Source organism: Dendrobates tinctorius, unplaced genomic scaffold (genome assembly GCF_039654945.1).
Source record: "Dendrobates tinctorius isolate UK_male_01 unplaced genomic scaffold, ASM3965494v1 ptg000070l, whole genome shotgun sequence".
In the NCBI taxonomy this organism is placed as follows: Eukaryota; Metazoa; Chordata; class Amphibia; order Anura; family Dendrobatidae; genus Dendrobates; species Dendrobates tinctorius.
In genome coordinates, this window is record NW_027361738.1 from 318,742 (window position 1) to 335,697 (window position 16,956).

At 47.0% G+C, this 16,956-nt stretch overlaps 1 protein-coding gene across 4 annotated transcripts in view; it reads left to right on the forward strand.

The window, feature by feature from the left end:
* CPVL (carboxypeptidase vitellogenic like) overlaps positions 1-16,956 on the forward strand; it is a 194,074-nt gene that overhangs the window by 23,083 nt on the left and 154,035 nt on the right. For 2 of the 4 annotated variants that reach the window (XM_073581345.1, XM_073581344.1), the window contains exons 2-4: positions 6,688-6,877; positions 13,118-13,236; positions 16,804-16,918. In XM_073581345.1, coding sequence (XP_073437446.1) covers positions 6,688-6,877; positions 13,118-13,236; positions 16,804-16,918 — 424 coding nt within the window. Of the gene's footprint in view, positions 1-6,505; positions 6,524-6,685; positions 6,878-13,117; positions 13,237-16,803; positions 16,919-16,956 lie in introns of those variants that run through there. The other 2 variants (XM_073581346.1, XM_073581347.1) reach the window with 2 other exon arrangements.

Consider the following 16,956-nt stretch of genomic DNA (forward strand, 5'->3'; position numbering starts at 1 on the left):
ATTGCTGTCTATGGGAACGCATGCATACGCAAGGGCATGAGTTTTTCACATAATCATGTCTGGGAAATTAGACATGCCCATTGGTTGTGGCTTCTCAAGGAAATTCTCCAAAAGCATGTGCTGAAAAAACGCAATTGCATGCAAACGCAACATTTTTTTTCATCATGCGTGAGCTGATGCGGATAAACATGGTGTAAACATGCGTCTGTATGCGTTTCTGCATGCGTTTGCAGACGAGGCACTGCATATAGATGCAGATGTGAAACTAGCCTAACAACTAATTGTTTTGGTTAAATTTTCCATTTTTATCAACTAAAATCTAACCCCTTGGGCTTCAAAGACCTGGAGACTTAACACGAAGGAAGAAAAGCCTATGGTAATTGGCAAATATACACTGCTCAAAAAAAATAAAGGGAACACTTAAACAGAATATAACTCCAAATAAATCAAACTTCTGTGAAATCAAACTGTCCACTTAGGAAGCAACACTGACAATCAATTTCACAAGCTGTTGTGCAGATGGAATAGACAACAGATGGAAATTATTGGTAATTATCAAGACTCCCTCAAAGGAGTAGTTCTGCAGGTGGGGACCACAGACACATCTCAGTACCAATGCTTTCTGGCTGATGTTTTGGTCACTTTTGAATGCTGGTTGTGCTTTCACACTTGTGGTAGCATGAGATGGACTCTAGAACACACAAGTGGCTCAGGGAGTGCAGCTCATTGAAGAGGGCACATCAATGCAAGCTGTGGCAGGAAGGTTTGCTGTCTGTCAGTGTAGTGTCCAGAGGCTGGAGGCACTACCAGGAGACAGGCCAGTACACCAGGAGACATGGAGGGGGCCAAAGGAGGGCAACAACCCAGAAACAGGACTGCTACCTCTGCCTCTGTGCAAGGAGGTGCACTGCCAGAGCCCTGCAAAATGACCTCCAGCAGGCCACAAATGTGCATGTGTCTGCACAAACGGTTAGAAATTGACTCCATGAGGATGGTCTGAGTGCCTGACGTCCACAAATAGGGGGGGGGGGGGGGTTGTGCTCACAACCCAAAACCATGCAGGATGCTTCGCATTTTCCACAGAACACCAGGATTGGCAAATTGGCCACTGGCAGCCTGTCCTCTTCGCAGATGAAAGCAGGCTCACACTGAGCACAAGTGACAGTGTGGAGATGCCATGGAGAGCAATCTGCTGCCTGCAACATCCTTCAGCATGACCAGTCTGGCAGTGAGTCAGTCATGCTGTGGGGTACTCTGTACCAGGCCGGTGTCAGTGGGATGTGTCACAGCAGCAGTGACCCAGTCCGTGGCCCTGGGCGCCCAAGTAATGAGGGAATGTAGTTAATGGAATGGAATAGTTCATGACGCCACCTGTGGTGTTTGGCAAGGGAGGTGTTAAGCCGACGCTGCATACAGATCTGCTGGGACTGGTGGTGTGGTGCAGCAATGATGTTAAAGCTCCCCACAGGTGAAGCTGTAGTCCCAGGGCAGTGTAAATGTAGTGAGCACAGGGATGTAGCAGTGCCAGAAAAGTAGCAAGCAGACAAGACACAAGAGGGGTGCAAGTTCTGTACCTTTACTTGATAACTGCAGTCCAGGGTCCTGATTACAGATGGTAACAGAGCAGGCTAGCCTGGAAGCAACTCTGGGATTCTCTCTCAGCAGGCGGGCTGTGCAGTCTCCTTCCTAACGCTTGTTTGAATGAAGCACTCCAGTACTAAGTTACTCTGAAGTTCTTCCTGTCAGATGTTCCCAAGAACTGTGCTTGCATGGCAGACAGCTGTAGCCTCTCTCGGGGACTGCTCTCTAGTCCTGCCTCTCTATCCAAGCTGCTGTTGTGCCTCAAGTCTTAGATGGGAGTAGGACATTTACAGCCTCCTACTCCACCGGTGTCCGCTGCAGACCCATAAGTGTACATACAACCTCAGGCAGGGAACGGGCCCCAGCCTTGTGCTGAGAACCTATAGGCAGGGTTGCTCTTCCAACCCGCAACTCCTCTCTGTTCTCCTACTCCTTCGTTCCGCGCTGTTTCTCTTATGGAAGCTTAGGTTGCAGTTCTACGTCTTTCTCCTTCTGTTCCTTTCCCGTGCCAGCTTGCTCAGGTCACTGAGGCAGCTGCAGCACTCCTTCCTCCATCCCTTCTTCCAGTGATCTGTCCTCAGTCTCTCCTGACTGACCTCCAGACTGAACTGTAATTCTAAACTTTCCCACTCTTTTATATCCAACTCCACCCACCTCCCAGCACATCTCGTGTTACGAAGCAAGGAACCATGAAAGGTGCTCTGCTACCTTCAGCATGAAGCCGCAATGTGGTCAGTGCTGAACTATCCTGTGTGTGGGATGCAGATGTTGGAGTGAGGAAAGGAGTTCCCAACTTACCTAGGTGGTGGGGCACTACACCTTAGGAGAAGGTGTGGTACCTCTGTGGCGACTGAGCCTCAGGGGCGCCACAGTGGCACTACTTTGGAGGGCCACACAGCCTTCCATGTGCTCGCCAGAGGTAGCCTAACTGCTATTAGGTACTGAGATGAGATCCTCAGACCCCTTGTGAGAGCATATGTTGGTGCAGTTGGCCCTGGGTTCCTCCTAATGCAGGACAATGCCAGACCTCATGTGGCTGGAGTGTCAGTAGTTCCTGCAAGATAAAGGCATTGAAGCAATGGACTGGCCCGACTGTTCCCCCAGACCTGAATCCGATTGAGCACATCTGGGACATCATGTCTCTCTCCAATCAAAGAATAAAAAATTCACAGCACCTTGTCTTGCTCCATCCACCAATGCCACGTTGCACCACAGACTGTGCAGGAGTTGGCGGATGCTTTAGTCCAGGTCTGGGAGGAGATCCCTCAGGAGCATGCCCAGGCGTTGTAGGGAGATTATACAGGTACGTGGAGGCCACACACAATACTGAGCATCATTTTGACTTGTTTTAAGGACCTTACATTCCACTTTAATTTTGTGGGACTCCAAATCCAGGCCTCCATTGGCTAATTTGATTTCCAGTGATTTTTGTGTGAATTTTTTTTGTTTTTTTAGCACATTCAATTTGTACAGAACAAAGTATTCAATGTGAATATTTCATTCACATCTAGGATGTGTTATTTGAGTGTTCACTTTATTTTATTTATTTATTTTTTTTTGAGCAGTGTGCAAATGCCCCCAGTAATTCACCACATCACAATGATCATTGGCCAATACCTTCTTGCCTTGTTAACAGATTCCTTTAAGGCTGTGTTTAGACTTGAGTGAAGCCTAGGGTGCAGCCCCCGTACAAGTACCAGTGGAGGCAGCCTGCACGGTTGTTCCTCAATGGAGTTCTAACTTATAGGCGCATAGTGGGGTGTTGCTTTTGTTACTCAAGAGTACAAGCAGGTACGCAGGATGCAGAGCATGAGTTAATGGGTACTTTATAGAGAAAAAGGAAATCGCAGTATAGAATCCTCACAGGGAGCGTGAGAATTTGACCAGTAAAAGGTGTAAACAAATTATAAGCAACAAACGGTGCAGGGTTAGGAACAACAATAAACAAGTTAACTTATGAGTCCTGGAGGAAGGTTGGAAGATCCCGTGATGGTGCCGTAGGGGGTGTGAGATGTCGTTGAAATGGTCCCAGAAATAGGCCTGTTTCACACTTCCGTTTTTGACCATCAGTCAAAATCCTCTCTCTTCTCCCCTCTCCTCTCCTCAGGCTACCGTTCCTTTAAAATTCTTCATTCATCGGATCTGTCAAAAAAAAGTCTGCTTGCATCCGTTCACATCAGTTTAGCAACTGATCCGCTTTCTGCCATTTTGGCGGATTTTGACTGACACAAAAAACTGAAGTGTGAAACAAGCCATAGTTGTGATGCAGTCTCTGTACTGAAGCAGTGTTTCCCAGTTATCCCCAGCGGAATCTCTCGGTTCTGGCATACGACGGGGAACGGATGGAGTGCTGTGGCACAAAGAACAGAATACGGAGTCCTTGAGCAAAGCCCACGGTTGTGTTGTCAGGAGCCACGTGGCGAAAGGAATTGGCACTGTTGCGTGCCTGCTGTAGTCGGCTTCATCTGTCTACCAGATCAGGAGGGAACTAGCATCAGAAGCCGCAGTCAGTGCGTGCAGGGGAGATCAGGTGGTGGAGCAGGCTTGATATTTGGCCTGGGTCAGCAGAGACTGAGTCAACCTTCTCCTCGTTTAGCTGTCGTCCCGACTTTGCGCACTTCCCCCTTTTTATATCCACCCTGCCCCTTTCAGTCAGGTGCTCAGGTTTGCTCTATACAGAGAGCCCCCCCCAGAACACTGACTGGCCTGACAGTTCCAGGGCGGAGATGCAAGGAGCAGCCCTAGCTTGGTCCATCATACATTACAGCTATGTGCACACGGTGTGGATTCTGCTGCGGATCCGCAGCGTTTCAGGAGCTGCGGAAACGCAGCAGACTTGGCTGCGTTGTACAGTACCATTGTTTTCAATGGTAAACTGAAATGCTGTGCACATGCTGTGGATTTGCTGCGGGTTCAAATCCGCAGCACGTCAATTCTTTGTGCAGAATCCACTGCGGTTTCACACCTTCTCCATTGTAGAGGTGTGAAACCACAGATCTGAGGGTTAACTGCAGGTCTTTTGACCTGAGATTTTACCTGCAGATTGTTACAAATCCATGCAGAAAAATCTGCAGGACCAAAAATCTACATGTGCACATAGCCTGCTGCTCCAAGTGCATGGTGACTCAGTGGTGAGCACTGTTGCTTTTCAGTGCTGGGGTCCTTGGTTCAAATCCCACCAAGAACATCAACAAAGTCTGTTCTGTGTGTTTCCTTGTTCCTCATAGACCCAATAAGCTGGGTCTCGCAGGCTGAGCCAGTGACTGCTCTCTTGCACTGCAGTACAAGAGTACAGTGTGAGACCAGCAAAAAATATACATGTACCACAGTGGGACTAAGTGAATGAAGTAGGATAAAATACAAATAAAACAGCGACTGTACAAAAGTACACAACCGGTATTGCCACATCCAAAATGGCCTGCTCTGTAAAACTGGCACATATTTTTTTCTGTACTACAAACACTAATGAAATGATTTTAATTAAAAATGCAAAAACACCACTTGTTCGTCATACTGACTCTCTCAAAGTGAATAGTGATCAAAAGGTCGTATGTAAAAAAAAAAAACAAAAAAAAAAACCGTACAAATGAACTCCAAACCATCCTGCAAAAAACAATCCTTAATATGGCTCATTCTTGCAATCCTGTGCTGTCCTGTCTGTACACTCTCTTTTGCTTCCTCCCCTGCCCAGGAGCTGTGGTATGATCAGACCATGTTCCTGTATGGTCAGACACCATTACACAGTACACAGCAGGGGCACATTAATACTGTAAAATCTTCCTGTGCTGAGATTCTTATAAATCACATCCAACTGTGGAAATCATCATTATTCCAAGATGTACTTATTAAAAGGAACTTTTATTAGCGTTAAAACCGCTTTTACGTGTTAGTACACAATAAAAGAAGGAAAAAAAAAAATCATGGCATTAAAGAACATGTGCAGTATTTGATGCATGCACATTGGAGAAACCAACACAGCAAAATGTTTGTTTTTTTGCTTGAACAAGACCATCTACCTTACTATGCAGAGTACATGGAAAAACCTAATGTCAACCAAAACAAAAAGGGTCAGGCAAAACAATGGCTATAGGAAAGTATGACTCTCGGCTGCACACTTCGCCTCAATCCACAGTTTATTATAGCTTTAGCCTGAGGCTGCTGTGCCCAGCTCTTGTAATGAGTTGTGTAGAGGAAGATGTCTGGCTAGTGAACTCTGATTTACAAGAACTAGGCACATCAGTCAGGCTGTTGGGTTTCCATGTCATTTGTAACTGACAGACTGCCATCATGTGGCTGGATGACCACATGACATGCTAAGGAACTTTTTTTTTTTTTTTTTTTTTTTTTTTCTATTGGAGGGGGTGCATTACAACTTATTGTTTACACTGTAGTGCACATTTTGGCACCTGTGGGGTAGCAGTTGGAGAACTAATCTGTGCCACCCCCTCGCCAGTGTAGCAGGAGGCACTCTCTTCGGTCAGCACTCTCTCATAGGAGTGTAGGAATGTACAGTGTGTTGTGGGATAAGGAAGCCGTCATCCAAACCCACACCACTGTGTGCCGCCCTGCAGGCAGTAGATTGACGGAGCGGCTGCTGCACACTAACCTGTGTCGGCTCAGTGCTCCTAGTTCACCCACCTGTGTCTGGCTGCGCCTGCTGCATCCACTGCTCACGTTGAATTGTTGTTCCTGACTTCATTCCATGCTCACGAAAATTTCTTTGTAGAATTGGGATTTTTTTTTTTTTCTTTAGGGTGATTAAATGCAGATTTTCACCTCTAACTTTTGAAGTGCTTCTTCTGCTTTTGCTGTAAATGGAAGGAGCTTTGTTCCCTGAGACGGTGCTGCCTTTTTTGTTTCATGCAGTTTTATAAATGGTTTCCTGGCTGTCACGTTAGCAGGCAATATATGCAATTGACAATCTTTATCCACACCTAGCATGGTACGTCCAGCTTTCTGATGTATTTCACATGTTTAAAGCAACTAATCTTAACTTTATTTTCAAAATGCAGAGTGTATGAGGCCTAACATTCTGTGTTGAACCCACTTGGTCCCAACTGAGGTTCAGATTAAGAACATTTATAGTAAATCTTTGTCCCTCTCCAGATAACCAGAATGGGCAGGCTGAGACTTCTGACGCTCGTGTTCGTGCTGACAGGTAACCTGGGACAAGGACATGCTAGGAGCTTCTTAAGTCACTGGTTTAATGGCATGAAGGTTCCTCCAACAACTAAAGGAGATCCAGGTGATCCTCTATTCCTCACTCCTTATCTGGACAGTGGGAAGATTGATGAAGGTGAGGAACAATTGCCACACGTGAGTATTCACTAAGCTTAGTTATGATCATCACTCCAAGTAGAAGCTTATGGTTCCCGTGTTTAGTAGCTGTGTTTTTTTGGAGGCACCAGTGCTGCAGAATGGGAGGAAACTTTGACTTTAACTACTACTCCCAGCATGCAGTGCCATCAGTTTCACACCTACTATAGAGCCGCAGACTACTGTTCGATGCCAACCATCTAGACACACAGCACATAAGATCAAAGGTGGCAAATGACAAACCATACGTGAGGACTCAGAAGGAAACTGATGAAAGGTTTTAGAGATTAGAAAAATTGGATAAAGGGAGGGGATGCCATAAAATGGCAAAATAACCATTTATTACCTGATAAATTCCCTGCAGCTGCTCTGGTGGTCTTTGCCATGCAGCAGTGATGGCTGCAGTGGTATTGTGCCATAATCTGCTGAGGCAAGTTATTGCCTGCAGAGGTCATGTTGATATATGGGCAGATCATCATTGGTCTTACAGCAATTTCATTTTTTAGTCCTATTTTTATTTAATAGGCTAAAATGTTGCAAGATCTCAGGTGTACACTCCATGCAGTGGTCTGCAGTACACATGTGTACATGACAATGGGTATTCCCGATTCCTATAGATTTCCTCCCCATCTATTCTAATATTGCTGACCCACCCAATGATGACTCACACACCTTTATTGGATAAATTGGCCACAGCAGCCTTTTATTAACATTTTAACAAAACATTGTTTTATAAATGTTCCCAAAGGAGGGGCGGTCCTCGAGGCTCAATAATTGTAACTGCCACAGGTCAACGACCCCATAAACCTTGTCCCCAGGACAAGTCCTGCCTCTAGCCGCTAAGCACCAGCTCAGAGACACAAATACTCAACCGGACAATATCCGCCCGAAATGCCTGCGTATTTCCACTTCTGTTCCCTCGGTGTGACAATTATGTTCCATTCCACATTAATCTGCCCAAGGGGGAGTCCAGGACCTTACAGATCCTCCCAACCGCCATTTCCTGGTGCCACCAACACAAATGTTCTGACCCCTCAAACATTTGTGTCCCGCCACACTTGTAAACCTTTCTCCATGCCTTCCTGAATTGCCAAACACCATAAATCCAATCCGATCGCATTCAGATGGATCCCATCCTTCCTCCAATAATCCCCTTCGCCTGCTTCCAAATCCAAGTGATGTACAACTATCACCCCGTTCCTCGCCATAAAACAGGAGACCATACGATTTACTTTTATCCTAGCTATATTCACCCCTCGAACCGATCTCACCCCGCGCCACACTTTTCTCGGAACAATATCCGCTCAAACCACCGCTTGGGAAACATAGACCACAGCCTCAACATATCAAACTTAATATCCCTTATCAAGTCCCTGCATGGCCGCTTTCCCAAATCGTTCCCCCCCTAAATGGATCAGCAGTACCTCCGGAGTCCGATCTAGGCGAACGAACCTATGAAATTCGGGTAACAATTGTTTCCACACCATCCCCCGTTTACCAATCCACCTCAAGGTTGCTAAAGTCCTCAGCACACCAAGCTGCCTCCCATCCGGACAAACGTCAGCTCTCAGCGCTGCCCAGAATACAAAAGAGTGACCCATGATCCACACGAGCAGCTGTCCCGACTCTGAAACAAATAAGAAAACCACACCGAGACCACACTAATTAGACCTTGCGGACAAACACTAAATCAAATCAGGGCGTACATATGACCAAAACCTCACCGATTCCCAACAACCAATCCTCCTTACCATGTCCTCCCCCAGTCCCCTCCTTGCGGCCTCCATAGCCGCCCCAATCCGAAATGAGTGACCACTGTATTCCCTTGCTGAAATGCCCCTCTTTCCAAACACCACCTAAAAATTGTTACAAATTGAAAACGAGATAGCAATGAGCCATCCTCATGAACTAACAATGGATCCGTCATCGATCCCCATCTTGTTCCGAAATTCCTCATGCAACTCACCGGGCATAACTGAGACCCGCTCACCTCAAAAAGTACCACCTTACAACCCCTACCATCCCTATCCGTCTTAGAACGCAGAATTATTTCTAAACTATCCCCCCAAACACGTCCACATCCTGCCTAAGCAGCCCCCCTTTTTTTTTAAAATGGGAAGGGCTCACCAATTCCCCCAACTGAAAGGCCCCAAAAAACTCCAAAGAAAACGCCAATTTAAACAAAACAACCTCCCCTGGCAAAGCACATACCTCACGTGCTTGCTTAAAATTAACAGTACCTCATAGGATACCGGACGTCTCTTGTCCGAAGCTCTCCGGTTTCCTCCATCCCTTCACTGCTTGCAGAACCAGAAATGACTTGGTTAAATCCCGCAGCCCCCTAAACTTAAAGCCGAAAGCCAATCCTGACAAAAAATTATTAACCTTTGGAACCGACCAACCTGATTCCCAACTATGACCCAATAACAATAGCAACTTGCTCTCATCCTCTAAGCCCCTGCCTATCCTTAGCTTCCAATCCTCCCAAACACCAAGTTTTGGAATAGTGAGACCATGTTCCTGCTGCCAACGACCTGGAAAGCAATTCTCTTACTGCCCTGACAGAAGGTTCCATAATTCCTCCGGGCACGCCAACCCTGTGGGTTCCGCTTGAGGCACCAACTCCCAAAATCGATCCTGCTGTGAACCAAAAAAGAGCTTCAAGAATGGGGTACTTTCAGGCTGCACCACAGGTTGGAACTCAAACCTACCCACACCAAGTGCTGTAATTCTGACCATGGTGTGATTGGAAGTTGACAATGAATTTAAGGTTTTTTCTGCTCCCAACGACTTGCAATTGAAACAAATTTTTCTGTCCTGCACCAACTCTCCCCATAATGATAGGGCCACCACTACCGGGAAAACCTCATACACTACCTGATTAGGAAACCACTCCAATGGCCACTGTTCAACCAACCGCATACCATGAAAGAACATGCAAAAACCTCGATCACTGGTTGAAATAAACATGTCAAGTGAGTCAGCTGACACCACTGGCCCAATCCAAATCTACTTCCCGTTGTAAGATTCCAAGAAAAGTGCCCAAACTCTCAGGTTGCCTTTCAACTCCTTCTTTAACCGTATAAAATGCGACAGCTATGAAATCCCAACTGTAGCCAAGGAAAGCCTCCTGCAAAAGGCTCTCCCCATCAGCATAATCCGACAAGCAAAATTAAGCTTGCCAAGTAGTGATTGAACCTCTCAACGTTGCCTTCTTCAAACCACATATCCGGTTTACCGTGGCCCTCATATCTAACACTTTATCCACTGGGATCCTACATTCCATCGCCACAGAATCAATCTCAATACCCAAGAAACTTAGCAACATGACTGGGCCAACCGTATTTTTCTGCTGCCAGTGGGACTCCAAATTTTTTTGCCACGCTCTGCTTGTTCAGTTTTGCTTCACACTATGGATTCTACTGCGCTGAACCCATAAACAAAGTCATCCAAGTAATGAATACAGGAGCTAAGCCCTGACACTTCCCTAACCACCCATTCCAAAAATGTGCTAAACGTTTCAAAATACGAACATGACAATGAACACCCCATCGGTAAACAACGATCGACTTAAACACCCCCCCCCATGCCTAAAACACCCCAACAAATGCATGCTGTCCAGATGAACCGGCAGCAGACAAAAAGCTGCCTCAATGTCAGTTTTTGCCAATTGAGCTCCTTGGCCGCACTCCCTGACCCAAGTCAACGCCAAATCAAATGATGTGTACGAAACCGAACACATTTGTGGGTCAATCCCATCATTAACCGACAAACCCTTTGGGAATGAGAGGTGATGTATCAACCTGAACTTGTTAGGCTCTTTTTTGGGCACTACTCCTAATGGTGAAACTCTCAAATTATTTACTGGCGGGGATTCAAACGGCCCAGCCATTCTACCTAACGCCACCTCTTTATTCAACTTTTCCGTGACCACTTCAGGGAATTCTCTAGCCAACTTTAAGTTCTTGGTTGACAACGTCACCTCAACATCAACAAAGGGGATCTGAAACCCGTCCCTAAATCCATCCCATAACAAGACCGCCACCTCAATATCCGGGTACTTATTTAGATAACGATCCATCTCTGCCAGGCGTACTGGAGTCACCCCTTCAGTCCCATCAGACCCTCTCTGCTTTCCTCCCCTAAAACACTTTGCTGCCCCATGACTGCCTCCACATAAGGAACATTCATGCTTGAACTTACATTTTGACCCAAATTTACATGCGCCATCGTTAAAGGAGAAGCACAGTCCCTTCTACAATGCCACCGAGTGCCCTGACTGCCCCGAACCCCCGGTGCCCCCAGAAAAATTCTGGGATCCCTGCCCTAATCTAACTGGAGCCGTTGCACTCATCCATAGTGCTATGTCCTTGTGGTCCCAGCGGATGCTATGCCTAACTGCTTTCCGCTGGCGGAATTGTTCATCGTACCTAAGCCAACCTTGCCCCCCATACACTCTATAAGCCTCCCCGATGGCGTCCATATAACAAAAAAGGATGAACAATTCTCCAGTGATTTCTCCCCAATCACGCTAGCTAGTATAGCAAATGCCTGTAACCAATTTGAAAATGTCCGGGGGATGAGCCAAAACCTCCTTTTTTCTTCATCCTCTTTTGGTCATCCCTCCGGACCCTGTCCAAATTAAAGCGATCCAGTGGGAGCAACGAAAAAATTTCCACGTACTCCCCCCCCCCCCCCTTCCATATTTTTACTCTAACCTCTTGTTTCAAATGTGCCCCCAAAGGCCCTTCAAAACAAACGTACATTTCCCCTTTCGCAGTGTCATCTAAGCGCGCTGCGTCTTTTTTTTTCCTTTTCACCCCCCTCACCTGTAGATCCCCTACCCACTGATTCGTCCCCCACCAATACTCCCCTTGCCGCCGTGCCTGGCATTGCACTTAATGAAACCGGCGGCCCATTATTCCCCGATAGCGGACCCGGCGACACGTTATTCTCCAACAACCCACTGTCCCTTGTCGGCCCTAACCAGGCTGACAACGGTGACTGCTCCCCCTGTCCTCCCCCCGCATCCCATGACCTCACCAATTCTCTCAGACCTTGGAAAAACATCCCCATGCCGGCACTAGCCCCCCACGGATGATTCCCCACGCGCATTTACATCAGAGGCTAATGACTGCTGCAAGTAAGTTACGGAGTTCCTCTCACCTAGCTGCCTGGGTGCTGTGTTCCCAGCGGCCACCGATCCGGTATCCTGATGTCCTTGGTCCGTGCTTGACGTACTCCTTGTCCTTAGAATAGCGTCTGCTGAAGGTCCGTACAGCTGGCCAGGGCTGACCGCTGCGTCCATCGTTGGCACCATACGCTGCCGTGCTGTATCCTGCTCCCCTGACAGCGCCGGGTGCATAGCGTGCTGTCCAGGGCCATGTAATCTATCAACCCCTTTGACATACTGCACCCCTACCCTCCCCTCCTTCCCTATCCCATGCAGGCATAGCCATTCACCTGTCAGTCTGCCTCATAGCAGCAGCAGCAGCAGCAGCAGCCATCTGGTGAGCAGGTGTACTGCTGCCACTCACCGGCTGCTCTGCGCTGTGGAGCCTGCCCTGCTGGAGATCCCCCGCTCAGCCGTGCAGCAGTGTGCACGCTGGGTGGTCCTGCTACTTCAGCGCTCCCGTCCCTTCTTCCCCTGCTCCTGGCTGAAGGCGCTGTGGAAACCGGCTCCCTGGCAATCCAGCTGAGCTGGGCTCGTTCCGGGCTGGGCACCAGCCGTCCCTGCTCCTGGCTCCCCAGCGGCCATAGACGCCCGTGTTGAGGGGGAAGCCGAAACTTCCCCCCCCCCCCCCCCCCTTTACCAAAACCCCTTACATGTTACCATTCCTATAGTTCCCCTCAACCCTGTCATGTCGTCCTCCCTTCTATGGCCTGTGGCCCAGTACGGCCTCACTATAACTTTAACAAGTCACAATTGATTACCTGAAAACTAAAAATCGAAAAGCCCAAACTGCCAACAATGCCATGTAATGGTGCAAAATAAAAAAAAAAAACACCAAAAAAACTAGACAAAGATGCAATACATTTTCTAACCAATTGTCTTGTCATGAAGGCCAGGAGTCTAAATTTAAAGTAGCTGGACCACAAAAGCAAGATCTAATAAGGGGCATGCCTTCAAATCTTTCAAGGCAGCCTCCATGTAATGTGCCACCCCCACCCCTCATGATTTTTCTTGTATATGCTTGCCAAGTCTTTACTTTTATTTCAGCTCGTGAGTTAAGCCTTGTAGGAGAACTACCAGGAGCAAATGTGAAAAGTTATTCGGGATACCTCACTGTGAACAAAACCTATGACAGCAACCTCTTCTTCTGGTTTATCCCTGCACAGGTATGAATGTGATCTGCCTTCTATACTTTAATTCCTGCATTTCTTCCAAAAATGCCATAATGCTATGGTGTATGTGGCCCTTCTACAAGAGCCATGAGATGGGTATTGTGGAAATGTCAGCGTTGGATTATTTAGCATATTCTCCTGCATATCGCCTCATTAGATAAAATCCTTGGCTAATTCAACCATTGAAAGGACTTGCAGGCTTTTTAAAGTTTGGGTTTACAAATCTAGCTTTAGGACTCTGTATAGGAATAGTGTGGTGTATGTAGGTTGTTCGGCACTCCTCTCCTCCTTTACACAAGTTGACTAAACCTCATGTAGCCAATCATTCATATGCAATTTGCACATCAGGACCACATCAGTATGGGGTCACCCTCCCAGGGCTGTGGGATACTCGGTAGCGGGCCGGTCCTTCAGAGGGGAGTGTCACAGCAGCGGTGACCCAGTCTATGGCCCTGGGCGCCCATGTAAAAAGGGGTTGAGTGACTCGTGATGCCACCTGTGGTGGTCGGCAATGAAGATGTTAAGCCGACGCTGCAGACAGATCCTCTGGGACAGATGGTGTAGTGCAGCAAAGATGTTGTAGCCCTCCACAGGCAGGGCTATTGGTCCCAGGGCAGTGTAGGTAGGTGTTGTCTGGCACAGAGATGTAGCAGTGCTGAAGAAGGCAAGGACACAGTGGAATGTAGTTGCTTTACCTTTACTTGTAAGTGCAGTCTGGGGTCCAGATTACAGATGGCACAGGGTCTGATTAGCCTGGAAGCAACTTGGGAATCTGTCAGATGGGTTGTGTAGTCTCCTCTCTAGTGCTTACTTGAGGTGCATGCAGTACTGTTACACTGAAATTCATCCTTCTTCCCTTTTGGATCTACCTCGTATGGCAGACAGCTGTAGCCTTCTATCTCTCTTGGCTCACCCTTTGCTGTTGTGCCTCTGAGTCTTAGTTGGGAAAAGAGCATTTACAGCTTCCTATTCCTCTGGTGTATGTTGCAGGACCTTCAGTATCCATACAACCGTGGAGACCAGACTCCAGATCATGCGCTATCACTGGGAGGGAGCTCTCTATCCTCAGCTCAACCTCCAGCTTCTCTCCACACATCTACACTCATTGCCCACCTCACACTAACTAATTTCCCTTCCTGGCCCTCAGAGCACTCCTCCCCCAATTCCGGTTCAGAGCTCCCTCTGCTGGCCTGGAGTGGGAACTGTATTAAAAACACACATGTGACATGCACAATGAACAAGTCTGTTGGACCATGTTCACACCACCCTGACTGAAACACAAACAAAAAGCACAGAATGACAAATGTGCAAAAATACCTTGCAATAAGACATAAAACAGTAGTCAGCAAGTGCTGATAAAGGGTAATAACAAACACACGGTATTTAGTCGATACGTTTTTTTGCAAAAAATGTATACCAAGCTGCCACACCAACGTCAAGGTAACCCGTATTAAAAAGCAGTCCCTATCTAATGTATTTAAAACCTGAACATATGGTATACTTTTTTTGCAAAAAAATGTATCGACTAAATACCCTGTGTTTGTTACCTTTCATCAGCACTTGCTTACTACTGTTTTATGTCTTATTGCAAGGTATTTTTGCACATTTGTCATTCTGTGCTTTTTGTTTGTGTTGGAGTGGGAACTGTGTTGTATGTAGAGATTAATTGTCAGAGAGACCCTTCATTGTCTCCAAGCCTGACATCACCCACCCTGGAGGAAGGCAATGCCAGTGTGGCGGCCATACTCCTGGGGGCGCCACAAGTACATAAATTGTAATGTCAGGTCAGACACTATACACTTATTTGAACCAATAACTCAGATAACAAACGAAAGGAGATACTATCAGAACCAGCATGCTGATGGGAATTGGTCAGGATCACAAGCCTTTACATCCCTATATCTTCTATAGATGACGTTGTCTGACTGGGAAAGACTAAGCAAAATTACCCCAGACACCATGGATACTTTATCTTTTCTGATCTTGTGCAGCACATTCCCCCCATGATGCACTTTAAAATAGTTAATATCATTAGAATTCTCCTAAATAAAAAAATATCTACCCTAGGCTGAGCCACCGAATAATTACTCCTCATTGTGTTCCCTGCTCAAAATGACATATACTCTCCACGTTGCCCTCTCCTTTCCCTATTGCACCACATCTTCCCAGTCCTCAGTGTTCCCCCCCCCCCCCCCCCCCCATACTGTCCAGCCTCTACTCACTGAACTAGCCCCCCCCCCTTCTCAGCATACTGTTCCTTCCTTGCTGTGGCCCCACCCATGCTACCCCATCTCTCCATACTGCCTCCTCTCTATTCTATGCCCCCTCATATTTTTCTTATCCCATATGGTCTCCTCACACTACTTTACTCAGTCTTCTGACACATCCCCCCCCCCCCCCCCCCCGTTCCATACGGTCTGCACCCATTCCCCACCACCCTCTCCATACAGTCATAAAAGGGAGAGGGAACAAGAGTCGGCTCACCATAAAACATTTCAGTTGGTGTGCCTTTCCATACTGTCTGCACATTCCCCCGCCCTCTCTCCATACAGTGTACTCGCATTTATTTTCCTTTACCCCAATTACAATAAAAATCTTCACTGTCTTCAGCTGTATTGGAGCACTTTCTGCACAACTTCCACCTATGCGGCACCAAGGAGGAGTGTGATCACGTGACCTGATCATGCTGTTGGGCTACAGTTGATCACTGAGAGCTGGTGTGCTGCTCTTTCTCTTTCAGTGTGACAGCCGATACTGGCCGATTCCCACTACAAAGACAAATACCCCGCCTGCTCCTCTAGAGGTGTCCCTGTAGGAATGTCAGATCTAGGAATAGGTGAAATTGATAGTTCTCTAATACAGAGTTTGAGCGGCAGATGGCGCTGTCTTACTATAAGTCTTGCTATTGGCTTTGTCAGCTCTAATTCTAAAGACCCAGTTGCCTTGTTAGTGGGTGCATAGCTTTATCCTTGTGTAACCAACACCTGCTTTTATATACCACAATTAAAGGAAATTTCTTATTGGTTGGAATCACGCAGGCAGGTATTTGAGCCAAAACAAGGGGCTTTGTCAAATTTAAATGAAGGACCAATAATGATTAAACGCTTTATAATGGTGCAGTGCCATTTAAAGAAACAGAGCAGTCTGCCACAGCAGTGATATTCCCATCTTGGAGCCTCTTGACAGTGACAACTTTTGCTTTGCCAGTCTAGATAAAAATGTCAGCATTACTGTATTTAGTCTTCATGCACCTTCATCGAGGCAGTTCTTGGGCTGGACCTCTTCAGTTAGGCCCACAAGACTGCTTCCTTCATGTTGGCATCCCAAGCCCTCATCCCTGCATTGGCTTATTCTTTCATACAGATCACAGGTCATATCTGGTTGCCTGATTCTTCAGACAGAACACGTTCCTCTCCTGACTACATCAGTCTCCTCAGGTGTCAGCTTCTTGTGCTCCTATGACGTGTGTAAAGTTCTTCCTGTTGCGCCAAAAGAAGCCAAGAACACACTGCCATGCATTACTGTGAATTGTGTAACTTTCTGCTTGTCTCCCTCCTATAGCTCAGTCCGGAGTCTGCCCCAGTTTTGCTTTGGCTACAGGGAGGACCAGGAGGCACATCCATGTTTGGCTTATTCGTGGAGCATGGACCTTATGTAGTGAATAGAAACATGACATGTAAGTGCCCTCTCATTTCCATGTGACTACATGTAAGC